This window comes from Leopardus geoffroyi, chromosome B4 (genome assembly GCF_018350155.1).
Source record: "Leopardus geoffroyi isolate Oge1 chromosome B4, O.geoffroyi_Oge1_pat1.0, whole genome shotgun sequence".
NCBI lineage: Eukaryota > Metazoa > Chordata > Mammalia > Carnivora > Felidae > Leopardus > Leopardus geoffroyi.
The window spans coordinates 83,634,315-83,660,421 of NC_059341.1; the positions used below are offsets into that span (position 1 = coordinate 83,634,315).

Below are 26,107 nucleotides of genomic sequence, written 5' to 3' on the forward strand. Positions count from 1 at the left end.
TCATGATCTCATGGTTCATGGGTTCGAGCCCCGTGCCGGGCTCTGTGCTAACGGCACAGAGCCTTGAGCCTGCTTCATATTCTGTGTCTCCCTCTCTCTGCCCCTCCCCTGCTCACATTCTCTCTCAAAAATAAATAAACATTAAAATATTTGTTGACTGAATAAGGAACAATATAATGATCTGGATAGGTTTTCTGCCACAGTTCTCTCTGGTCACTTCACTGTCAGAGGAATGGAAGTGTGTCTGAAATGGCAGGACAGTAAAAGTCACATTCCAGAGGTTGTAACAAGGTTATTTCCCTCTTTCAGCCCTAAGCGTTTCTCAGAATTTCAGCTCTAACAGTTAAGGACTTGGCCTTTTCCTTCAAGAAGACAACCCCTTACCAAAAAAACCTGAGCTGAGCAGGCAGGTTAAGGATCCTGTTTAGTGGGATAGGTCATGAAGAATCTAATCTCAGGAGACCAAAAGTAGTGAGACCACCTTTCTCTTAAGTACCTGCATGTTTTAGTTTTTTGATGAATTTTTTGGTAAAGTTGGATTATCCTTTTAGTCCATAAAATGCCCTCTTAATTATTCTCGATAACTAGGAAATGGACAAAGCACTGAGTAACACAGTAACACAATGCTACTTTTACTGCCAGGACCCAATCTAAGAACCATCTGTGGAGTTCTTCAAAGACAGGTTTTCTGTTTTGCAGAATTTCATAATTTCAAAATTATTCAGACTGACAAGCTGGTAAAGAAAAATAAATAAAGTCCTTCTGGGGGCACCTGGCTAGCTCAGTCAGTAGAGCATGCAACTCTTGATCTCCAAGTCCTGAATTTGAGCCCCATGTTGAGCACAGAGATTAAAGAGCGCCTTCTGAGCGCCTGGGTGGCTCAGTCAGTTAAGTGTCCGACTTCAGCTCAGGTCATGATCTCCAGATTCGTGGCTTCGAGCCCCATGTTGGGCTCTGTGCTGACAGCCCAGGCCTGGAGCCTGCTTCAGATTCTGTGTCTCCCTCTCTCTCTGCCCCCTCCCATGCTCGTGTATGCGCGTTCTCTCTCTCGCTTTCAAAAATAAATAAATACATACATACATAAGTAGTCCTTCTGACCCATGTGCAACAATGCTGATTAAGTATTAATCTTGGCCTATGGGGTATATGAAGACATCCATATCCCAAGAAAAAATTAGGAAGATTATTTGCCCCAGGAAATACCTCCTAAGTTTTATACTTCATTCTAAGACATAAAAACTTCAGCATTATTGCCTTACTGTACGTATCAGATACAAGGTCAAACATCACACTAGTTATTGGACTAACTCCTATGCTATTTTAACAGTGAGAGAATATTATAATATAGCAGGGGTGCCTGGGTGGCTTAGTCTGTTAAGCGTCCAACTTCAGCTCAGGTCATGATCTCATGGTCTGTGGGTTCCAGCACCCCATCGAACTCTCTTCTGTGAGCACAGAGCCTGCTTCAGATCCTCTGTTCCCCCCCACCCCTCCCCCACTTGTTCTCTAAATAAATAAAGCTTAAAAAAAAAAAAGAATATAACATAGCAAACCTCTTCAAAGGTAATAAGAAAGGTCAACAGCAGCAAGACACAGTAACCGTAACAAGCTTTGCTTCTCTCTTGGCAACACCTGATTCCAGAACCACCAAGAGGGCAAGATGAGCCTTTCCACACATTCTAGATTTCTGACTGGCTTTGATGTCAGCGCACACAGTTCTCTCTATTCCTCAAATTTCCTTTAGGAAGGAAATACAGACAAGAAGCAGTCAATATTAAGAAATCCACCGCTCTGATAGAAAAATGTATCCATTTTACAAGAAGGACATGGAGGGGCACCTGGGTGGCTCAGTCAGTTAAGCATCCGACTTCAGCTCAGGTCATGATCTCGTGGCCCGTGAGTTCGAGCCCCGTGTGGGGCTCTATGCTGACAGCTCGGAGCCTGGAGCCTGTTTCGGATTCTGTGTCTCCCTCTCTCTCTGACCCTCCCCTGTTCATGCTCTGTCTCTCTCTGTATCAAAATAAATAAATGTTTAAAAAAAATTTTTTAAGAAGGACATGGAAAGGTCTGCTTCAGTCAGCTGATTAATCATGTATCAAATGAATTAAAATCTACTGTTTCCTTTAAAGAGTCCATTGAAAAAAAGGTGGTCTTTTCCCTTCCTTCACTTTTTTAACCCCCAACAGGGAAAATCAATTTACTACTATTCTGTCAGGTCCCAACTTGGGTAAAAAAAGGTTGAAGAAAGGGGAACTTAAAATCAGCATCAAATCCACCCTATCAAAAGCAACTCAAAAGAACCAACGAGTCAAACAGAGGGGCAAGAAAAAGGACAATGACACCGGACTTGTTATTATTTCCATAATATCAACCCCAAAATCTCCACTGAACACAGCAATGATACTATCTTAACAGTGATGCTGCTGCTGTCACATAACCATATATCCATTCCTATCCTGGACCTCTAACAGTTCAGGTGGGATGTTTGTGACTGGAAAATACTGAAAAGATTCTTTAAAAAAATTTTTTTTTAATGCTTATTTATTTTTGAGAGAGAGAGACTGAATGTGAGTGGGGGAGGGGCAGAGAGAGAGAGGAAGACAGAATTGAAACAGGCAGGTTCTGAGCTGTGAGCACAGAGCCCAACGTGGGGCTTGAACTCAGGAACAGAAAGATCATGACCCAGGCCGAAGACTGACGCTCAACCAACTGAGCCACCCAGGCACCCCTGAAAAAATTATTTAAATGCCAGTCTTAAACAGTTTCTAGGATAGTCCAAACGATCTTAAAATCTCACCTCTCAAAATGTAAAATCCTGTCACCAACTCCTCTCAAACCAAACCCAGCGTCTAACAAAGTGCCTCAGGACATAGTACACACAGTCCATCACTATATGCTATAGTTGAAATCTTCTGCAGTTATCTGGGGGGAGAAAGAGAAAACCTGGACACATGACTTTGTGCAGAACAAAGGAAAAGCTTACCACTTTCTAAGAAGTGAGAAGATAGAAGGTGTCTTTTATGTACTAAAGAGTAAGTCATATGACAGCTAACTCTCCTTATTAGTTGGTTCTGCTTATTAAAAGGTAAACCCTCCAGTACCCTACATCAACTAACAGGCTTCCCATAGGGACTTAGGCTAGAATCACCAGCGAGAAACAAGTCCACCACCTGCACTCTGCAAATCAGTCCCTATCCCAACACATAATAAATTCCATGCTCAGAGTCTACCCTTTGTCACCTCACAAACTCACTTGACAAGGTGCTCTGCAATACAGAAAGTTATACTTAAAAATATATTAAGCAGGACCCTAAAAAGCCACTCTCATGCCACAAAAGATTCCAAATCTTCCTGGCAGCTTTCCATGCTGAGAGAATTTGCATCACTTGTATTGAAAGTGCAGCAGGGCTGGTGGATGACTAAGTTTGCTTCTCGATGACCTCTAGCTCAAGGAAAAAAAGAATCCAGACAGGGAGGCAGAGATGCTCTGGAGGGGGGTGTGGGGGTACGGATGGGGATTCTGTGAGTCAACTGCAGTGACTACACTTCCAGTTGACAAATTAAGTTTACAAAAAAAAAAAAAAAAAAAAAAAAAAAGAAAGAAAGAAAGAAAAAGTCGAACGAAAGGACTCTAAGACCACATTGTTGGCAGGATCCAAGCTTGCCCAGAAGGCCTCAGAAAATGAAACCAAATCTGATTAAAATGGACATTTCAAAACAACGAGACGCAGCAGCAAACGCACAGCTGCCATTTCCCGGCCACTTCCTGCGGGAGGCTTGGGGGAGGGGCTGTTTGTGTACAGATGGAGGTGGAAGCCACCCCCCTCATCTCCCCCCCCCGCCCCCCCCCAAGGACGCACATCTCGCACTCCAATAAATCCTACAAAGGATGTCTGCTATAGGCATTGCCTTTCCTCTGAAAATTGGGAACATTAGGAAAAAAAGGGATGATACAGGGTCATCTTTTCTGTCACGGAAATGGGGATCCCCTTAGTGAGGGATCCCCTTCCAAGGGGGATCCCTCTTTATTCTTCCCTTCAGCCCCTAAAAGCCGAGCTCAAATGCAGACGTCTCAGCATCAGCCCTGTGAACCCCCATCCCCGGAGGGGGAGACTCCCGGGACTCGAGGGCCCCAAGCCAAGCACAGCACCACTCCAGCAAGGCCCTCTCCTGCTCGCCACGCTCAAGAGAACCTGCGCCGCTCAGTGAGGGAGACACCCTGAGACCACTCGAACCCCTTTCCACCCTCCACTTGCCACTGCCAAAACGCCCCAATCCCCACAGAGTGTTTAACCCGCCCAGGGAACCCCCTCACCCACCCTTCGCACTCGTGCAGTCCCCACCCCCACCCAAGGAGGTGGAGCCCCTCCCGGGGATTCCATCCGAGTCCCCCACAGGAGTCATCTCCACCAGCCAGGCGGCTTCTCCGCCTCCTCGTCGTCGCCGCGGCCGTCGCCGGGAGCCTCCATAGCTCCTCCCGCCCCCGCCCGGGTCTTCAGCAGCCCCAGCAGCCCCCTTCTCCTCCAAGCCCCTTGGGCAGAGAGACTCCCGCCCGGGGCTGGGTCCTAACTGGAAATAAGCTCAAGTCAGCTTCTCGCCCAAGGCGAGGCTCTAGGCAGCACTAGAGCCTCTCTTCCCTGAGGGAAGCCTAGGATAAAAGCGGGGCTCCCTCCCCTCAGGCCCCCAGACGTAGCCCAACAGACCTGAGGCGGCGGCGTCCAGCCTGGCTCGGGGCTTGTCTCTCCCCGGGGTACGGGCGGTTCACATGGCCGCGCTCCGGGCGCCAGGAGGGGAGGGGACCGCGGGGGAGGGGGTCTGGGGTCCGGGAGGGGGGAGGGGGACGCGGCTCAACCGCGGGGCCCAAGCGGAGCCAACATGGCCGGCGGGGGAGGAGTGAGCAGAAGCCGGAGGGGGGCGGGGAAGCTACGGCCGGGAGAGAGCCGCCCTCCTCGGCCTCCACCACCGGGTCCTAGCGCCGGGCATCCTAGCTCCCAGACCTGGATCTGGGTCCTAGCGCCGCGGTGTCTCCCTAGCCTGCGAGCAGCTCCCTCTGCACCAAGTCTCCTTGTGGTCCTGTTTCACAATGAGCAAACAGAAAGGCGTGCCAAGGTCCCAAAGATTAACCTAAAAGACTAGATCAAAGTTTTAGGACCAGGGCATATCCAGTCCCTTAACAGGGGTGGGGATGGAAGTGGAGGGGATCATTTCACTGGCAGTTATTTCCCAGGCTGTGTAGCGGAAAAGACGAAGTGTAGAAGCTGAAGTCAGGGAAGTTCGGTCCTGATAAAGGGGTGGAGAAAGGAAAGAGCCGGCAGCATCTGCTGACCACTCACCTCTGTCCCGTGGGGGCAGCCTGGTCCTGCCTGGATCACCACTTTCCCAGCGACATCTGCAGGGCTCTGGGGGTCAGGAAGATGCCTGTGCGTAGGAAAATGAAGCATTGGCTCTGGAACCAGACAAGGAAGACCTGAGTCTAGCCAAGACCTGAGTCTAGCCTAAACCTGGTCAGAGGGGCAGGGGATTACCCGGAAAATTGACACAGCAATTAAGATGCCCCAAATGTCCACCTATTCTATAATCCCAGTACTTTTTTTTTTTTTTTTTTTTTTTTTGGACAGGATTAGAGGACTGTATGAAACTCAAGAACAGGAAAGAAAAAAATAGAGGACTAGGGTTTGGTTCTCATCTACAATGTCTAATGCAGGGCCCCAGGATGGAGAACAGTGTCACATAAGGTTAGAATTTACAGATTTTCTAGCTCAATCTGCTCTTGTTTGGCAGATGAATTAAGGCCTGGAGAGGTTAACTGACTTGTTCAAGGTCAAAGAGTGGATAAATTGTGACCAGAAACCAGGTTTCCTTTCCTTGTAACTCAACAGACTTTGCAGGCTTCAAGATAATTCCTATTCAGTGCAATGCAATGCAGTTATACAAACAATTGCAAAACTCAGGCTGAATATTCTGGAAGAGGAACGGAGTGTGAATAATGAAACTCTGGCAGTTTTGAGGGGTCAACAAATACCTTTTCTTCTGTGGGTCTGCGAGGAAGAAAATCTGAAAACTGGGTGGGGGCAAGGCAGGGCCAAATACATCAGTCTAGACTGGATTTCCTTACTTCACAGAGGAGTGGACTCTTCCTCAGTTTTGGGAACAGACACTACTCCGCACTACAAACAGCTCAGAGGCTAATAAAAAAGCGAACTTCAGCAGAGTCTTAAAGTGTGTGGGCCAGAGTGAGGAGGTTTAAGAGGGTTAAAAGGGTTTCTCTCCCTCTCCAGAGAAAAGCAGATTACCAGGGGGAAGGAGCAGACAGGTAGAAATCAAAACCCTTCTCTCCTCCCTGACTAAATAATAGATTTATAGGTCACCGTTAAGAAAAAAATAAGGACCCCAATAGCCTGCTGACCTTAAGTATCTGAATTAAATAGGAGCCACACTCAGGGGACAGAGGTCCTTCCTTCTGGAGAAAGCAGGGATCCAGCAAACTTCTGCTAAGGAATGCCCCACCTTCCCCAAAATAAAAAAGTAAAAAAATAAAGGCAGATGAAAAAGAGAGCTAGGGCTTGTAAATGGTTTCCTAAAGGGCAGCTAGATATCTTTTTCTCTTCCCTTTTCCAGGACAGATGAGGGAGAATCTTCCTACCTCCCGCCCCCAATCATAGAGCTGGCCAGTCAGAGTCGGGAGGCAGGGGAGGAGACTGCTCCAGTCAGACGGGTGTAGCCACGCCTCTTCCCCCACCACCGCACACCCACACACACCCACCCGCTGGCTCCACTATGCTCCGGAAGAGCCGGTTACTCCTGTGCCCCACTGACTGCCCCCACCCCTTCCGAGCCCCAGGCCTAGTCTCCAGGGCAACCCCTAGGACTATCCCAGCCAGGAGCGGTAGGAAAGAGGGGTGTTTGGATAGAAAGGCCACCTGGGATTAGAAAAGAAAGTGAGGCAGGATCCACTCTTCCCATCTGGTGCAGAAGGACTTCAATTACCTTCCTCCCTGAATGAGACCCCTCCTCATCCCATCTAAGCAGAGATCTTCCTTACTCTTTGAGGAAGGGTGAGGGTGGGGTGTCAATATGCCCAACAGCTGGGTATTTACTTCTAGTCAGAAGCCACCCCAGGCAGCAGCTGTGCTTCTCCCCACCATTCAGACAACAGAGGGCAGACTGACCCCATATGTCCCCAAACATTCCTCAGTCCCATCAGATGTGGCCAATCACCCACCCCATCTCCCTTTAGGAAGCTACTAGAAAGGGGAAGGGGCAAATGGTCATCTTTTCAGCAACCTGTGAGAAGGATATCTAGGGAATACTCTGAACCTCTCTCAAGCCACGCCAGTGGACGGGTGATGAAGAAAATGAGAAGGGAAAAATTAGCACCTGCTCCCCCTTTCTCACCCTCCCTGTGATCCTGCTGCACCACCCTGACTCTGGGGTCAGCTGCCACAGTGCCTGGCTCCACTCTGGAGCCAGATGGCTGGGGCTGGGAGGAGGAAGAAAAAGAAAGGAAGAAAGAAGGGAATTTGTTTGCATCCCTCTACCCACCTCTCTTTCTCTCCCCCTCCAGATATCCCTGGAATTCAAGCCCAACACCACTGCTGACCATCCTTTCCTCACCCCAGCTACCTCCCAGCCAATGGAACAGGACTCAAAGTCTGAAGCAAATCCAGACACCCTGTCCCCTCATCCTGGAGTGGGGAACAGTGGGGGAAGGATGAAAGCACAAGAAGGGGCAGAGCTAGGGGCACTGCTGGACTTGGAGCGGGGGAATTCTCCAATAGAGGTGACGTAATTATTAAAGATTTCCCTTGCCCTCCCTGGCTGAATAGTTTATAGTGTTAATATGGTCTAGTAGAGAGAAAGCCCCCAACCCAATAACCATTCCAACTTGCTCCCCTCCCTCTTCAGGTTAGTGCAAAACAGTCTCCTCCCCCTCTATATTTTGGGGAGGCTAGATTCTCTTATAACCCATCAAAAGGACCATAAGCCCTCCTCCTCTTCTCTGCAAGTTGGTATGTACGCCCTCAGATTCACCCACATATCTGTTTGGAACTCCCCAATAAGCTTCTCCATGGTGGTCTTAGAAGAGGATGGAGAAAGTCTGAACTTCCTTAGGGTGGGGGACTTTTGCATCTGAGCAGAGAAGGCTAACTTCCCACGCCTCTCCCAACACCTTTAGAGGCTCAGTTCCAGCCCCTCACCCACTATCTTCCAACAGCCCCTTAAGCCCATAATCAGAAGATTCTGGGTGTGCCCTCTCTGCCAGCCCCCCTCCCCCCATTCCCTGAGTCTGGAGGAGCGTTCCTAAGCTGGATCAGCCCACCCCAGGTTCAAGAAGGCCTTTCCCACCTAGACTGGTTGGCGGGTGCTGAGGTCGGACCCCCAAACTCCAGGAGGCGTGGGGTGGGGTGAGAGCTACAGAGAAGCTTTACATGGGGCTTAGTTGAACTTGAAGGTCTAAGTGGAGCAGGGCCCCAAAGTGCCTATAGCCTAGGCTAACCCTCCAACCTTCACTTACTACGAGGAAGAGGAATTGGGGTGGCGGTTATTCCCCCTCCCATTGGAGGTTAGGATGGCGTGGGAAAGCTCTGGATCCAGAGGGGAGGAGGCGAAACCCAGACCGCGGGAGATTTTTCTGGCGAGGAAGGCGCGGGGGAGGGGGGAGATCCTGGGTGTAGAACAGGACGGGTACCCGGGAGAGGTTGGCCGAGAAGCGTGAGGCGGCTTCGGATTCCGGTCGCAGAGGACAGGGGAGAAATAGGCGAGTAGATAGTGCGGGGGAGAGAGGAAGGGCAGCTCCCGCAGGGGGAGGGTCAGATCCTGAGTCCCGGGCAGCGGGGATCCCCGGGGCAGGGGACCGCAGGAGCGGCCTGCCCGGGGACTCTGGTATCGGATGGGGTTGCCGGGCCTCACCTGGAGCAGGGCCGGGCCGCGGGCGGCGGCGGCGGCGCAGGTGGCCCGAGCCGGGTGGCGGCGGCGGCGGCGCCTCCTCCCCCAGCCCTGGGCCGCCGGCGGTGTGTGGGGGTTGGGGGGGGTAGCACTTAAAGGGGCAGGAACTACTGGGGTAAGGACAAGCGCTTGGGTAAGGCAGTCGCGAAGAATCCGCTGGGGGAGGGGGAAGCGGGTGGCGTCTCCTAGGGGCCAGAACCAGGAAGGATCCCAGATGGAGGAAGAGAAGAGATCCCAGGAAGAAGAGACAAACTTCTATGGTGAAGTGGGGGATGGTGGTGGGTCCAAACTGGAGGACTTGGGAGAGCTCCGCCCGCGCTCTCGGGACTCCGGCAAAGATCTCTTCACAAAGGAGGGCCGGGAAGGCAGTGAGAGTCCCAAGGACGCCAAGGAGGAGTGGGGGTGCGGGAGAAGGAAGGCCGAGGCTGCTGGGGGTAACACACAGAGGCCCTGCTAGGTGAACAGGTTCTCTGTGTTTCAGCTCCACAGGGCCCGATTTCCTACAGCTGTGGAAAGGCATAGTCTCCTTCCCCCAGCACTGCCCACGTTTAAAAGCTTCTGGAATCAGGAAGCCACGAGGGCAAAGACCTCCTAGGCCTTTCAACCTCAATCCTGCCTTTCAACTCTCTCACTCAGTGTTAGTGACTGGAGCTTAGGGGGCCGCCAGTAGCAGCCCTAGTGGGACTGCTGTGGGACCGTGAGAATCGGCTTTATTTCAGTTTTCCCCCAACCACCACCACCCTTGCAGCAACCTCTGGGGCAACAGGAAGCAGCTGCTCAGTGCAGCCCCCACCTGGTGGTGGGTCGCCGTGGGGGAGGAGAGAAGTCAGGGACTTAAAAGGCCTGGGAGAAAATAAGGGGAAGAGAGGCACCTTAAAAATTCTCCAACGCAACCAAAAGTGAGCTTTACTTTGCGGTGGGGAGGGGGGGGGGGAGGCCAGCAGTGAATACTGTAAAATATTACTTGAATCTTCAGCTTAAATGGAGAGGAGCAAGGGGCTGTGTGGGGGCGTGGGGGAGACAGTGAGGTGGGGAGAGCCCCGACCTGAGGTGCACAGTCTCAGGCTCTTCCTGGGAACCGAGCTTGCCAATGTTCATGATCCCTTAGTCGGCAGCCTCACTATCTGAGCCCTGTGCCCCTATAGTCCCGTTTCCCCTCCTTCACCCCCCAAAAGAGCAAAGGTTAGGCCCCACCCCTGCTGAGTCAGCCAGGGAGGGAGGTAGGCATCCTTCAGGCCTTCCCCCAGGGCTGGTCCTCATACTTACCCATGTCCAGCTGGCAGGGCTCCAAGGCTGGGACCACCCAGCTCCTCACTGTCCTTGGTTCCCCCTTCACGTGAAGGCTGGTGTTAGATCCTCCTAAACTGTGAGCTGGGAACTAGCACGAATCAAAAAGCCAATGTATGCTTCCTGCGAACCACAGCCTGAACTGCTGTAGGGTGATGTCCCTGTGTGACAGACTGGGGTGGGGAGGGAGGAGGGGAAGGGCGGGGCTTTCTCTGGGTGGAGAGGGAGGAGGAGGCGAGGACAGGGCAGAACCAGGAGAAATATGGAGGAAGGTTAGATCTGTGTTGACACTCCAGAGGCGTGGTAGAAGAGAGTGGTAAAGGGGGAAGGAAATAAATAGTTGCAGCTAGTGAGAGGGAGAAGGTTCTCGATGAATGCTTAGGCACGTAAACGTGTGGGGGAGGGGATGGAGGGATACAAACGACCTTAAGGATCACAGTTACCAGGTCTGCATCTGGGTAACATGGAAAAACAAAGCAGAAAGAGCTGCCCCATATCCTGGGGCCTTTCTGCACCAGTTTCTTACCCATTCGAGTCAGAACCTGGAGAAAATGCCCCCACCCCTATAACTCAGCATTTCCCCAAATCCAGGCTTTTCTGGGAGCAAACGACCAGGCACAGTCGGCTCAGGGGCTCCACCTTCTGTCCAGATCATGACACAAGAGAGACTAGTGCCAAGGACGTCATAGGCAGATGGGAGGAAACTTACAGGCCTCTACTCCACCCCTGGCACCTTTCCCAAGGCCCCTCCTCAACCTTCAGCCCCCAGGGGCCTCTGAATTGGGATCTCAGTTTGTCCCCGCCCTGCTTCGACCCAACTTGAATGCCTCAGGGGTGGAGCCTATAGATGCAGGCTCCTCCTCAGGACAAAAGCCCCAGCTGGTTTGTAAACAGTCATTAGCGAAGAACCACATCCCAGCAAATGGCCTTTATGGATTTCAAAATGGTGAGATCAGAGTTCTTGCAGCCTCCAGTCCTACCACCAGAGGGCAGTAGGAGATGGGCCCTGGCTCAGAAAAGAACACTTAAGGGGCACCGAATCTGACCTTGCACTTGTTTCACTGTGAAACGATACTTTTGAGTACTCCTAATCCTGCACTTTTAGTGGCTAAAATGAAGGGTAGTTTATCTAATTCCATTATGTATTTCAGAAGCCCAACCCCACCCCCACAAACTCTGGAAATTGGCATTCCTTTTAAGATTCAATCCCCCTAACTTTCCTAAAGGATCTCAGCAGAGCTCAGGATTAGGCCTCATAGTTATTTTACACCATGCACTGCCTTAAACAATCATACAACTCTATGTTTGCCCAAAATATAAATCAGCAGGCAGTAGTCAGGAACTTTGTGAAAAAAGGAGGGTGAGGGGGATGGGAAGGAGCAAAGCCAAAAAAAAAAAAAAAAAAAGCCTAGGTAAAACAGAGGGGGGCCCTTTTGACTCAATCTTTGCAGATTTGTTATTAATCCTTCAGAACACTCATTTCCTAAAAACTGGATTCATTCATTAACCCCTGCTTTGTCTTAGAATAGTCCCCTCCAGACCCATTTTTCCACAATATACTCTTCTAAAAATAAAAAATACGTGCTTTTTAACCAGCAGGAATAAACTACATATTCAAGAAGCAAATAATTTGCTTTGACAAATAACAAAAAGGCCAAAGCTGAGGCCCTACTACTAAGATCACATCATCTACAGGGAACCCGTCACAAGACCCACAGCTGTCCATCAAGACAATGGCTTTTCATTTTTGATGACCCCATTTCAAACATATGTGGTCTACTTTGTGCTGTTTCTTACAGCCACTCTAATGTTCAGTGTTGGGTATGTTGTCAGGACCAAGAAAAACAGACCAATTCTGACAGGTGTACATTTTATTGGAAACCTTAAATACTCTTCAGACAGAACACAATGTCTTCAATCAAGGCTCTGATTGTGGCCTAAGGAGCAAACAGATTTTTGGATTAGGGGCAAGGAAAGTACAGCACAGAGGACAAGCGCTTAGTTTGCCAAAAGGATTTCCTCACGAATGCTCTTCAGCCAGCTTATCAGCTTTTGCCACAGCTTCCTCAATGGGTCCCACCATATAGAAGGCCTGTTCTGGGAGATGGTCATATTCACCTGTATGGGAAAAAAATTCAATGGTGAGAAGTGGAAAGAAACTTTTTGTGGTATATAAATACTTCACCACTTGGGGCGACCAGTCAGAATACGATAAATTTGTGTCATCCAAGAAATCTTTTAACAAACTTCTGTCTTAAATCCAATCTACAAGACAATATAGTAGGGATTAAGAATAAATGGTCCTGGCCACATAATCTGGGTTCAAATTCTTGCTCTCTACCTTGGCTGGATGGTATCAGAACCTGTTATTTTAAACTTTTCTGTGCTTCAATTTTCCTAATTTGTAAAAACAAGGATCTGTAATTCACTCAGAAGAGTAGCTAGGACTGAAAGCACTCAGTAAGTGTTGAGTATTGGATGACAACAATCAAGTGATACAAGTTTCACTCTCAGAAGTAGACTATTTCCAAAGAACACTGACAGACAATAGTTTTTAACTAAAAAAATTCTTTAGGCACAACATGCTTATACATTGCTTGATGATGGCTGGCATGGGAACATAGCACAGTGACCATTAGAGATTTCAGCTTCTCTGCTATTTTATATTCAGCTTTATACTGGCAGTCTCACCTGCCAAAATCTGCTGGAAACCTTTGATGGTCTCCTTCAGAGGTACCAGCTTCCCCATATGACCTGTGAAAACCTCAGCAACCTGGAATGGCTGAGACAAGAAACGCTGTATTTTCCGTGCACGGGACACAGTCAACTTGTCTTCCTCAGAAAGTTCATCCATACCCAGGATAGCAATGATGTCCTGGAGAGATTTGTAGTCCTGTGAGAAAACAGGAGGCCTGAATAAATATTCAGATTCTTTTAAATTTGGACAAAAACCTCAGGGTTAATACCACCTTGTATTCACACTGAGCTTAGTACAAAGCATTTTAGCACATTACCTCACTTCGCAAGTGAAATAGTGGTGAAATTACACGCTTGGAAGCATGAGGGCCCTCAGCTAAGATCAGTGTCTTATTCTTCCCACTTCTAGTCTACTGCCATTAGGAAAAAATGGATTCTAAATCTAAGTACCTGGAAACCCAAGAGACCCTCATTAATACTCTTTAATAGAAACTGCAGGTCTCCTCTTTGCTCCAAAGCAAATCACACAAGTCACCAGGAAGGCTTTGGTCTTAATATAGTACCCATATACCCCCTATATGACTTTCTAGTCACTGATCTCACCTGCAGTACTCACCTGCAGGATCTTTTGTACCCCACGGGCAACATCATAATGCTCATTTCCAACAATGTTGGGATCCATAATTCGAGAGGTGGAATCCAGAGGATCCACAGCTGGATAGATGCCCAACTCAGCAATAGCACGGGACAGCACAGTGGTAGCATCCAAATGGGCAAAGGTAGTGGCAGGGGCAGGGTCCGTCAAGTCATCAGCAGGCACATAGATAGCCTAGAGTGAGTCAAGAACCCATGAAGAGCAGCAGGAAGCCAAATAATTCTGTTTAAAAGCCACACCGCCTTTCTGACCTCTCCTCATTATTTCATTACAACTTCTTAGCATTTAAGAGTCCACCCCCAAAAAGACTTCTTACCATCCCTAATACCTGCTGAGTGAGCTTATAGATGATCGGGTCCCTCCAAGCTGTGATGAAAAATTTTCATTGTCATTCCTTTTGTTCTTCATCCTACATTTTAACCCTATTATAGTGGTACTCACACTTTTAGTTAAAAACAAAAAACCTTGCACGATTGCAATGCCTCACTGAAAGTTACTACAATTTAGACCCTTTAGATAATTTTACTGTTTATACCATCTACATATATATGTCTGGAAATGCATAGTGTAGCACATAAGTACAGTGCATAAATACACTGCATAATTAATGTCCAGTTTCCATGCATCTCCAGACTCCTCAGGCTAGAAACCACTACACTTTGTAATCTACATTCACATACATGCCTTTAACTACCTTAAAGGAGCATTTCTTAACTTTTTAGTCTCTAACATGAATCCATAGAATATTACACATTATTTCAGGGAGCTCATTAACCTTGTTAAAAACCTTGAGGGACACCTGGGTGGCTCAGTTGGCTAAGCGTCTGACTTGGGCTTAGGTCATGATCTCACGGTCTGTGAGTTCGAGCCCTGCATCTGTACTGACAGCTCAGAGCTTGGAGCCTGCTTCAGATTCTGTGTTTCCCTCTCTCTCTGCCCCTCCCCCACTCGTGCTGTCTCTCTCTCTCTCAAAAATAAACATTAAAAAAAATAAAAAACCTCGAGAGAAGTAACTAGGTTTTATATTTCTCTGTATCTAACTTTACATAAATTAGACCTTCATCCATTTCATTTTTCTTACCTGCACAGAGGTAATAGATCCCTTCTTGGTGGTGGTGATTCTTTCCTGCATGGTACCCATGTCAGTGGCCAGGGTAGGCTGATAGCCCACCGCAGAAGGGATTCTACCCAATAGAGCAGATACCTATAGGAAAAAAAAAAAGAAGGGGGAATGAGAACACAGGTTTTAGGTGTCTACATCTTTAGCCTCATCTGCATCATTCCATAAAAAGGTCAAATGAAACAGATCCTCCCAAACCTTCTTCTCTTACCTCAGAGCCAGCCTGGGTGAAACGAAAGATGTTATCGATAAAGAGCAGTACATCTTGACCTTCTTGGTCTCTGAAGTATTCAGCAACTGTCAGTCCAGTCAGAGCTACCCGGGCGCGAGCACCAGGTGGTTCATTCATTTGCCCATACACTAGCGCTACCTGAAGTAATCATACACAATCAGAAAACCTGGGAGAGGAATATGGAAGCCATATGCCCAAGGTCTCCAAACCAGAGAAACTACCAAAAAACCCTCCTTCTCAGCAAGTATCATTATGATTTGCAAATTTCTTTTCCCTTTTAGAGACGTGGTTCAAACACCACAAAGATTTCTTATGTTATTGAAGCAAAATTCCTGAAATAGGAAATAAGACTAAGTGAAGGGCACAAAATAGGGCTATTTGAGATCTCTGAATTACCCTCCAGCTTCCCAAAATTAACTTTCAAATGATGGGACTACCTGCTAAAAACAAAGTCTGGAAATGTAATCTGATATCAAAGAGAAAAGAAAATGTGTGTTAATGTATTAGATTGTTGGGGGAAAACACTGTCAAGAATTTCCTTTGTGGGTCGCCTGGGTTGGCTCAGTCGGGTTAAGTTTCTGACCTCAGCTCAGGTTATGATCTCACGGTCTGTGAGTTCGAGCCCCACGTCGGGCTCTGCTGACAGCTCAGAGCACAGAGCCTGCTTCAGATTCTGTGTCTCCCTTTCTCTCTGCCCCTCCCCTGCTCACAACTGTCTCTCTCTCAAAAATAAACATTACAAAAAAGTTAAAAAAAAAGTGTCCTAGGACACTAAAATGAAACTCTAACACAGGGTTTCAGCTAGCATTGCAGTCAACTAAAATGGTTTCCTGGCACAACTACTATGTGAACATAAATCAGCTTACTCCTTACCTTAGAGGTAGCATCTTTTAGGTTGATAACACCAGACTCAATCATTTCATGGTATAAGTCATTGCCTTCACGGGTCCTCTCACCAACACCAGCAAACACAGAGTAACCACCATGGGCTTTGGCCACATTGTTGATTAACTCCATGATCAGTACAGTCTTGCCAACTCCAGCACCACCAAACAGCCCTGGAAGAGGTTGAAAAGAAGCAATATTTGAGTGCTGTGTTCCCAAATAAGCAAACTTCAAAAAACAAAAAACCCTTTTTTCTCTTTTCCCTTCTCAGGAATGGCATCTGGCTTCAGCAAACTCAGAAGAACGAAAGTCAGAAGCTACTCATCAGTGAGGGATAGATCTCAGTACCCACTCATTACATGATAGGATTTTTTCTTCCCACGTTAGGTTTGGAAAATATGTACCACCAGTAACATACCAATTTTGCCACCCTTGGCATAGGGAGCCAGCAGATCCACAACCTTGATACCAGTAACCAGAATTTCCTGCTCAACACTCATCTCCATGAACTCAGGAGCCTCAGCATGAATAGCTGCAAATCTGTAAAGGTTGGAAAAGAGGAGCAGGGTCTATTCATCCTGTTGAAAGGTTCCTCCCAATTCTAACCCTTTACTCAATAGTCTCACCTCTTTTTTTTTTTTTTTTAACGTTTATTTATTTTTGAGACAGAGAGAGACAGAGCATGGATAGGGGAGGGTCAGAGAGAAGGAGACACAGAATCTGAAACAGGCTCCAGGCTCCAAGCTGTCAGCACAGAGCCTGATGTGGGGCTCAAACTCACGGACTGCGAGATCATGACCTGAGCGGAAGTCAGCCGCTCAACCGACTGAGCCACCCAGGTGTCCCTCTCACCTCTTATATAACACTCCAGACAAGTTGTCATGTGGCACCTAGCCTATGTTCTGCAAAAAGGGAATTCCATTATCTCACAAAGCAATGATCCCATTTCCTAACATTTTAAAAAATTTTCTAATGTTTATTTATTTTTGAGAGTGAGCGAGCGAGAGAGAGCCAGCAGGGAAGGGGCAGAGAAAGAGGGAGAGAATCCCAAGCAGGCTCGACACTGTCCTTGCAGAGCCCGACACAGAGCTCATTCCCATGAACCGTGAGATCATGATTTGAGGCTAGATCAGACCCTTAACTGACTGAGCCACCCAGGTCCCTGTCCCCATTTCCTAACCGTCGTAGAGATTTTCTTTTTAATAAGCCCCAACCTAACAGCACTTCTTCATATATCATTAGGAAATACAAAGACTTGCTACTTCTGCAAACTCCATAACCTAAGCCATTGGTATTAAAAGTCACTAAAATAATCAATTTGAGTCCTAAGAATCAAGTTTTCTAAAATTAGAACTTCTACATTCTCAATTTTCCTCAGAAAAAACTACATTTGTGGTTTTAATAACAGTATCAGCATTTTAAGTATTCTCTGCAGGAAAATTCTGCTACACTAGGTGTTGCCTTAATGTACAAAACTGCAAGAGGGGTGTCTCTGACTGGCTCAGTCTACTTGAGCATGTGGCTCTGGAGTTCAAGCCCCAGGTATGATGTAGAGCTTACTTAAAACAAAACAAAAACCCCAAAACAACCTACAGAAAAAGCAGTTCCTTTGCATGTAGATACAGGAGGAGGTATACTTACTGTTTGGTTTTGATGGGACCTCTCTCATCAATAGGTTCTCCAATGACATTCATGATTCTGCCCAAGGTCTCAGGACCAACAGGAATTTTGATTGGTGCACCAGAATCCAGGACTTTCTGGCCTCTAACCAAGCCTTCTGTACCATCCATGGCAATAGTCCTTACCGTGCTCTCACCTGTTAAAGGCATTGCAGGTTATACAGAAGGACAAGTTAGCTTCATATGATGAAGTTCAGCTGGCTGAAAGGCCTAAATCAACCAAGACTCCTTCTCAGTACCTAAATGTGGCTTCAGCATACTCAGAAGAACGAAAGTCATTTTGATAAAATCATCATAGAAGGAAGACTGATTTGGGGGATATTTGGACTAAACAAGCTCTTTACTATTTCTAACAAATTCTACTTACCCAAATGCTGAGCCACCTCCAAAACCAGCCTGGTGTCCCTGCCTTGCACTTCTAGGGCATTTAGGATGGGTGGTAGTCCCTCATCAAACTGGACATCCACCACAGCACCGATGACTGCCACGATGCGCCCGGTGGCAGCGCCTGCCTTCGGCGAAGGAGATGTTTGGGCGGCATAGTCTCTAACTACAAACAAAAAAGATTGGAAGAAATCGGGGTCAGGGCTGTTAGTGGTAATCGGAAGCCCCGTCTTAACCCCCAAGAACTGGTAAATTCGGCCCATGACCGGCCTCGTCTCGCTTGCTAGTAAGACGAGTCCGGAGGGAAGGCCGCGCAACAACCGAGAATGCGTCTGCACAATTTTCCCATGCACAAAACCCCATGATTCGAGAGCTCAGTGCCCCCATTCACAGGAAGGTCAGTGCACCTGCCCGCACTTTTCCGTCAACAGGGAACTCCTTTTCCAAAATGAGACGAATTAGGTCTAAGAAAGCTCCCGTGGGCGTCCTATTCTGGTTCTCCCGCCATTAGAGGGCAGGTCGCTGGCCCTGACGTCCTTCTAACACCAGAGACAGCTTTAGGCCCAAGTGAAAATCTGCCCCCGGCTCAAGGTCATGAGGCGGCAGAAATAAACCCAGCTCCTAGAGGAAGGCACTTACCAGGCTGGAGCACCGCCGGGGTGGTCCGCAGTAAGACCTGGGCTTGGGGTAGCGGCGCTGAAGAGCTGAGTCCCCGCAAGGCCCCGGAGGCCGAGGTAGCGGCCACACGGCCCACGAAACCCAACATGGCGGACCTCGGGTGGGGACTGAGCGCTGCTGCGGTCCGGGCCGCCAACTCCCCCGCCGTTGGGGAGAGGCCTACTCTTCAGTAAGCAAGTCCATTGGATGAGTTTGCTGAATATCACTCTCCGTGCTGCTCCTATAGGTTAATAATCTCTGATCTTTTCAACCATTGGTCAAAATTGGTGCCAATCTGAATTCCTTCTTTTTCATTGGATAGTGTCTGGTTAGGGGAAACCCTCAGAGACTCGAAATGTAATTGGACAACAGCGATGTCAATTGGAGAGAGTACTTGGCGGAACTACGTTTAAGAAAGGGGCAGAGTTCCTGTTGTGAAGCACGTGGGCTGTTTTTGACTGTCCTTGGGCTCTCACCTTAGATAGGACTTTGAAGTAGGTTGACAGTCTCAGGGGGCGGGGGTTGGGGAAGTAGTAGCCTGGGGAAACACCACTGACGGTGACCTTGGAAAAGTCCGGAGACTTCTCCAGACTCAGAACTCGGTTTTTCTTTTGCAGTAGTACTCTTGGAAGCTTCCAGGCCGTTCAGCATGTCACGAATCCGGACAATCTAAATCACTTTAAACCGTACAATGAAAGAAATTAATGGAACCCAGTCACTTAACAGATGTGTGCTAGGCACTGAGGAAATAAAAGATAAGACTTAAGACCTCCCTTTTAAAAACAGAAAACAATGCAGTAAAATGTGATGGGTCCTGATTAGTACAGGGTTAAGTGGGTGCACGAAAGAGGGGATAAATATGGGTCACCTAGACATGTAGGGGAATTGCCTCTAACAGTAGGAGATGGATATACCTGTTGTGAAACCGAGTAGAAATTCCTAAGATAAAGTAGGAAGACTATTCCCAGCACACGTTTGCATGAAACCGTATGCTCCTTTTGTTTTAACTGCAGGTGAGGAAGGTTAGATAGAGGTGAAGGAAAAAAGAGAAGGGATAGTAAGGAGATTAACAGGAGTCAGCTCTCAGTGCTTTGGATGGAATGGAGACTGGCAGAGGTAGGTGTGAGGAAGTGTTCCTGGAGTATGGAAAAGCAGAAACAGGGCATCCTTTTCTGTGTTTGGGGGTGGGATTGGAGACCTTAATCTATTAGAACCTGGCTATATAGAGTTCATAATGGTGCTACCTCCCCAGACTTTTCCCCACCAACTCCCATTAGTTCTCATCTTTCTGAATGATAGTGAAAAATTTTCCTGTTTGGCAGGTAGAGCTATTAAAGAATTTGAAGGAGAAAACAGGAAGAGAATGTAAAATTTGGGTAATCTTGCCTAGTAAAAGGGAAAGAACCCAAGAAAACAGCAACATGTATGGAGCAGGTAGAGAAAAATAGTGAAGGAAGCAGCAGAGGACCAAAACCATGTTAAGAATTAGGAAAGACAATGTTAAGGAGAAAGTGGTCAATAGCACCAATCACATAAACATCCTGTAAAATAAGGGCTGAAAAGAACCAATTAGGTTTGAAAACTGGGGATTTATATCCTGGGTAAGTGGGGTCAAAGATTTCAATGGGCTGCATCATAAGACATAATCCACATTTTTGATTTGTGACCCATGTGTGCTTTCCATTAGGCTGGGCACAGTATCCCAGTTAATAAGATCCTATATATTTTACTAGCCTCCCTCAACTATTAGAGCTTAAGTTTGTATAGATAGGCTAGGATATTCCTTAGAGTATTGTCACTGAAGCCAGACTGTCAAGGTTAAAATCTTGTTTTTGCTACTTAATAGATGTCATTGGGCAAGTTAAATTCTCTGAGCATTAGTTTTCTAATCTATAAAAGCAATAATAAAATGGAAATAATCTCATAGGGTTTGTTCTGAGATTTAAGATTATTAATGAAAGCAGCATTTAAAACAATACCTGGCACATAATTAACACTATTTATGTTAGCTAGTATTACAACTTACTATTGACTTAGCGTTAAGATCCTTTGGTTTTGTATCACCAACTTTGGTCTTGGCCAAAATTTTATTAGTCATCAAACACATTTATCCTGACACTTCACTAAATCCAGGTATTAGATTTTCATAAATTTCCAGATAACTGAAGCTCATTGCTTTTTCAAATGGGTCACATATTTCTTTGTTCCCTTAGCAGATAATCAAGTAATTTAACTTTTTCTTGGATATTTGAGTTATCAGTAAACATCTTTGAATCACATTGCAATGCTAACTTTCAATGTTACTAAGGTAGATGTCTAAGAGATGTTTCTCCATTATGCTTAAGTTTGTGAACTTAAAAAAAATTTTTTTTAATGTTTATATATTTTTGAGAGAGAGAGAGAGAGAGACAGAGAGAGAGAGAGAGAGAGAATGCAAGCGAGGGAGGGGCAGAGAGAGAGGGAGACACAAGATCTGAATGAAGCAGGCTCCAGGCTCTGAGCTGTCAGCACAGAGCCCATTGTGGGGCTGGAAGTCGTGAACCGTGAGATCCTGATCTGAGTGGAAGTCAGACGCTTAACTGACTGAACCACCCAGCCCCAAGCTTGTGAACTTTTTAATGTTTACTTATTTTGAGAAAGAGCACTTACACACAAGCAGGGGAGGGGCAGAAAGAGAGGGTGGGGGAGAGAATCCCAAGCAGGCTCTGTGATGTCGGCACATAGCCTGACTCGGGGCTCAATCTCATGAACCATGGGATCATGACCTGAGCCGAAACCCAAAAGTTGGACGCTTAACGGACTGAGCTACCCAGGGACCCCTGAAGTTTGTGAACTTATTTTTGCTGTCAGTGTTTGCCCTCAGCAACTTTAGGTCCTGTTCTGAAATCAGAAAAGCTGCTAAATTTGTAAATACTGTCTAAAATAAATGTAAACGTGGTTAGCTTGAATTGAGATGGACCTTTCTGAACAAATTGTGTCATTTAGTTTAGAGTTCTGGTATGTTTTGGTCCTTTACCATGTTTCTTGATTCCCGGATAGCCCAAGGTAATATTTTACTTGAAACAGAAGCTATTTATAATGAGACAATAGGAACCATGTAGACCCAATCTGGCTTTTTACCTGAAGTTAATTCCAAATGACTGCATAATGTGTGACTGAAAAACTTACCAATTTTATTTGGTCATGCCACACATTCTTCTAGTACCCTGTAATGGCTAGGATGTTTTTGTCTCTACATTTTTTATTATCATTTTGGATGATTTCAAATTCATGAAAACAATCCATGCAATATTCTATCTTCTAGAGTTCTTTAACCTCTGAATTCCAATTAATTTCAACCTCAATATTCTAGAGTTCTTTAACCTCTGAATTCCAATTAATTTCACACTCACATTTCACTTAAGCATCTTAACTCCTCAGTCATTCCCAAATGTAATCCTTAAAAGTTCTACCTCAGAGGGTTGCCTGGGGGGCTCATTGGTTATGCGACCAACTCTTGATTTCGGCTTAGTTCATGATCTCATGGTTTATTATTTCAAGCCCCGCATGGAGCTCTGCACACACAGTGTGGAGCCTGCTCCCAAGCAGGCTCTTTCCCCCTCTCTCTGCCCCTCCCCCACTCACCCTGTCTCTGTCTCAAAATTAAAAAAAAAAAAAAAAAAAAAAAAAAAAGTTCTACCTCAGAAATTGAATACTGTCTTGTAACACCAGTTTGGGTTTTTTTCTTTACACAAGTAATACATGAACATATTCTTGATACACAGGAAATAAATCCTTTCAACAGTACAATTACCCCCAAAATCACACTTCCCCTTTCTTACTAAAAGTTTTGCATATACCCCATTCACTTTCGATCCAATTCCTTACACATAGAACTTTATATACCACCCCCCACCCTTGCATCTTTTTAAACCTCAGTGGAAGCACACTGCAGAAAACTTTTATTTTTATTTAGTAATTTTTTTTTTAAAGATTTCATTTTTAAGTAATCTCCATACACAATGTGGGGCTTGAACTAACAATCCCAAGATCAATAGTCACAAGCTCTTCTGACTGAGACAGCCAGGAGCCGCTTTTTCAGTAACCTCTACACCCAACGTGGGGCTCAAACTTACAACCCTGAGATCAAGAGTCACATGCTCTACTGACTTAGCCCAGGTGCCCCCAGAAAAATTAAGTTTTATGACCTTTGTTTTGCAGAACCTTGTCAGTACATTTACTCTTTTCTTTAAATTTTAAAGATTTTAAGTAAATCTTTATGCCCAACTTGGGGCTCAAATTCACAACCCCAAGATCAAGAATCACTTGCTGTACCAACTGAGCCAGCCAAAAGCCTCGATACATCTATTTTATTGATTATGACTGCACATTTATGCCCTAAGAACATGTAATAATTTATTTTACCCCATTAATGGTCACTTGGATTATTTCAAATGGCTATTACATGCAATAATGAATGAAAAATAAATCTTGTACACAGCGTGCACTAATACTTCTTCCATAAATTCCTAGAAATGTTGGCTTAAATTATGTTTAAAAAATGTTTTTTAAACATTTATTCATTTTTGAGAGACCAAGACAGAGCACGAGCAGGGGAGGGGCACAAAGAGAAAGGGAGACACAGGATCCGAATGCAGCGCTCAGACTCACGCAAGATCATGACCTGGGCAGAAGTTGGATGCTCAATCGACTGAGCCACCCAGGCACCCCTTAAATTTATGTTTTGTTAATGTTTATTTTTGAAGGAGAGAGGGAGACACAGAATCCGAAGCAGGCTCCAGGCTCTGAGCTGTCAGCAGAGCCTGACGCGGGGCTCGAACTCACAAACCGCGAGATCATGACCTGAGCCGAAGTCGGATGCTCTTCAAATTATTTGTTAAAGGTCGTTAAGGGGCACCTGGGTGGCTCAGTCGGTTAAGCGTCCTACTTCGGCTCAGGTCATGATCTTGCGGTCGGTGAGTTTGAGCCCCGCATTGGGTTCTGTGCTGACAGCTCAGGGCCTGGAGCCTGATTCAGATTCTGTGTCCCCCTCTCTGCCCCTCCCCCACTCACACTCTGTCCCTGAAAAATGAATGTTAAAAAAATTTTTTTTAAATAAAAAAGATCACTGGCCTCTATCCTGTTTGACTCAGTAGACCGGTTCAGGGGCCCAGAATTTGTTTATATTTCTAACAAATTCTTAGGGAGACTCCTGCTGAGTCCAGGGATCACACCTCAAGAATCACTGACCTCAAGTATCAGTTAAAGTACAAATTCCTGGCCCCCACATGGACCTACATGCCCATATGCCTATCTAGCATTGGGACCTAGGAATCCACATTATCACAAAGCCCCATGATTTTGGCATGTTGAGAACCACTGGGTTTGAGATGACCACAGAGAAATAGAAGGATCCAACTCTATAGAGTTGTGAGGCTTATTACTTGTGAGAACAAAGAACAGCGGTTAAGGGACAAAGCTGTTACACTTGTAGCGGAGGCAGCTTTATAGTACTCTCACTCCTGAACTTTGGTCATTACTACATATAGCCATGGAAATAGGTTGCTAGACGGACAATGGAAGTGAAGATCACTGGATTCAAGCTGAAATATTTGGGCTACACTTATGTATAGGTTCTTCACATTAACAAATTATTCAGACAGGACAATAAAACTTGTAAGCAAGTGACATGATTTTCCACTTTAGAAGACTGCTAGGAGAGCTTGGGTGGCTCAATTGGTAGAGTATTCAGCTTTCGCTCAGATTATGATCTCCTACACAGTTCACGGGTGCAAGCCCCGTCGGGCTCTGTGCGATAGCTCGAAGCCGAGAGCCTGGAAGCTGGTTCAGATTGTCTCCCTTTCTCTGCCTCTCCCATTATCTGTACGATCAAGCCCTGCATTGCCCTTCAAGCTGAGTGTGGAGCCTGCTTAAGATTCTCTCTCTCCCTCTACCCCTCTCCCCAACTTGTGCTCTCTAAAAATATTTAAAAGGCGGGGGGGGGGGGGGGGGGGGGGCGGGGGCCGCCTGGATGGCTCAGGTCATAATCTCATGGTTCTTGGGTTCGAGCCCCGCATCAGACTCTGTTGACAGCTTGGAGCCTGGAGCCTGCTTTCAGATTCTTTGTCTCCCTCTCTCTGTTCCTCCCCGACTCACACACTCTCAAAAATAAGTAAAAAAAAAATTTTTTTTTAATTAAAAGAAAAAAAAATCCCCATCTAACAGAAGAAACTAAAACTAGCCCAAACTAAATTGGTAGATAAAACCTTCATGCAATTGTAACAACTAATTGCCTTCCTTCCCTTCCTTGGAGGGAACTTCACAGTATAAAGTTGAGGTGGCTCAGTCAGTTAAGCATCCGGCTTTGGCTCAGGTCATGATCTCATGGTTCACAAATTGGAGCCCCACATCAGGCTCTTGTGCGGACAGCTGAGAGCCTGGAGCCTGCTTCAGATTCTGGATTCTCAGTCTCCCTCTCTCTCTCTACCCCTCCCCTGCTTGTGCTCTCTCAAAAATCAATGGATTGGGGCGCCTGGGTGGCGCAGTCGGTTAAGCGTCCGACTTCAGCCAGGTCACGATCTCGCGGTCCGGGAGTTCGAGCCCCGCATCGGGCTCTGGGCTGATGGCTCAGAGCCTGGAGCCTGTTTCCGATTCTGTGTCTCCCTCTCTCTCTGCCCCTCCCCCGTTCATGCTCTGTCTCTCTCTGTCCCAAAAATAAATAAACGTTGAAAAAAAAAAAAAAAAAAAATCAATGGATTATTCTTTTTTTTTTTTTAGAAAGTTGAATATAAGCACCTTTATCACATGTCAAAATGGACAAAAACTATGGGAACAGATGCCAAACTTAAAAACTCACTCAAGTGATCCTCTCCCCAATAATTTTCTTTAAAGCAATACTAACTACAATTCAGATGAGATAATATTTCTCAAGTTTTGACCTATTGATTCACCTTTCAGCCAGAAATACTGGAGTTAGAGGGATCAGATGCCATCCGTAAGGCTTGGTACCTGACTGAGCAAAAAGGGATTAATGAAACACTTGAATAGGTTCAAGTGTTTGAACACAAAATAAATTTAATTAAACTTAGAAAATCTTACGAGACAGGACACAGTCAGAAACCCATCAAGCTATACTTTATTTCTATAGCTCAATGGCTGGCAATAAAACCACCAGAACCCTTAATGAATCTTTAACTTCTAGAACTGATACACAAAATGTTTTGCAAGAGAACTACACTAAAAATAGACGGGTTTAACTTCAAAAAAATTTCCCCCTGAAGCTAAAAACTACACTCTACTTATCAATCACACTAATACCTTTGGCATACTCCAGACAAATGCGACCACGTTTAAAATAATTTAAAAGGACTAGAGGTACCTACCTGGCTTAGTCCGTTAAGCATCTGACTCAACTTCAGGGTTGCAAGTTCAAGCCCCATGTAGGGCTCCACACTGGGCATAGAGCCTACTTAAAGATAATAAAAACTGCATTCCCTTAACAGGACCAGAACCCATGTTATACTTCTATAATATAATAAAATAGAGTTGAATTTCAAGTGTTATGCCCAGACCTCCTGGAAAGTAGA

The 26,107-nt window shown here is 46.3% G+C and overlaps 2 protein-coding genes and 2 non-coding genes across 9 annotated transcripts in view; all 4 read right to left on the minus strand.

The window, feature by feature from the left end:
* The window catches only part of BAZ2A (bromodomain adjacent to zinc finger domain 2A), a 35,555-nt gene extending 25,152 nt beyond the window's left edge, over positions 1-10,403 (minus strand). The window contains exons 1-2 of one of the 6 annotated variants that reach the window (XM_045462704.1): positions 10,213-10,403; positions 5,334-5,418 (exon numbers count right to left, since the gene is read on the minus strand). The gene's annotated coding sequence lies outside the window, so the exon portion shown is untranslated. Of the gene's footprint in view, positions 1-1,553; positions 1,674-2,797; positions 2,923-4,703; positions 4,902-5,333; positions 5,419-8,910; positions 9,013-10,212 lie in introns of those variants that run through there. The other 5 variants (XM_045462709.1, XM_045462705.1, XM_045462706.1 and 2 more) reach the window with 5 other exon arrangements.
* A 1,683-nt stretch (positions 10,404-12,086) lies between these two features.
* ATP5F1B (ATP synthase F1 subunit beta) lies at positions 12,087-18,764 on the minus strand. Its single transcript, XM_045462711.1, has 10 exons — positions 18,525-18,764; positions 17,869-18,051; positions 17,464-17,638; positions 16,241-16,362; positions 15,811-15,995; positions 14,917-15,075; positions 14,667-14,789; positions 13,547-13,759; positions 12,925-13,126; positions 12,087-12,351 (listed from the first exon to the last, which is right to left on the minus strand). Exons 1-10 carry the CDS (start codon positions 18,649-18,651, stop codon positions 12,254-12,256), a joined length of 1,587 nt encoding a protein of 528 aa, XP_045318667.1. The 5' UTR covers positions 18,652-18,764; the 3' UTR covers positions 12,087-12,253.
* Positions 16,085-16,155, minus strand: LOC123592321. The gene has a single exon (XR_006709709.1). It is a non-coding gene; the product is annotated as a small nucleolar RNA SNORD59 (small nucleolar RNA).
* On the minus strand, positions 17,729-17,803 carry LOC123592322. The gene has a single exon (XR_006709710.1). It is a non-coding gene; the product is annotated as a small nucleolar RNA SNORD59 (small nucleolar RNA).
* Positions 18,765-26,107: the final 7,343 nt, after the last annotated feature.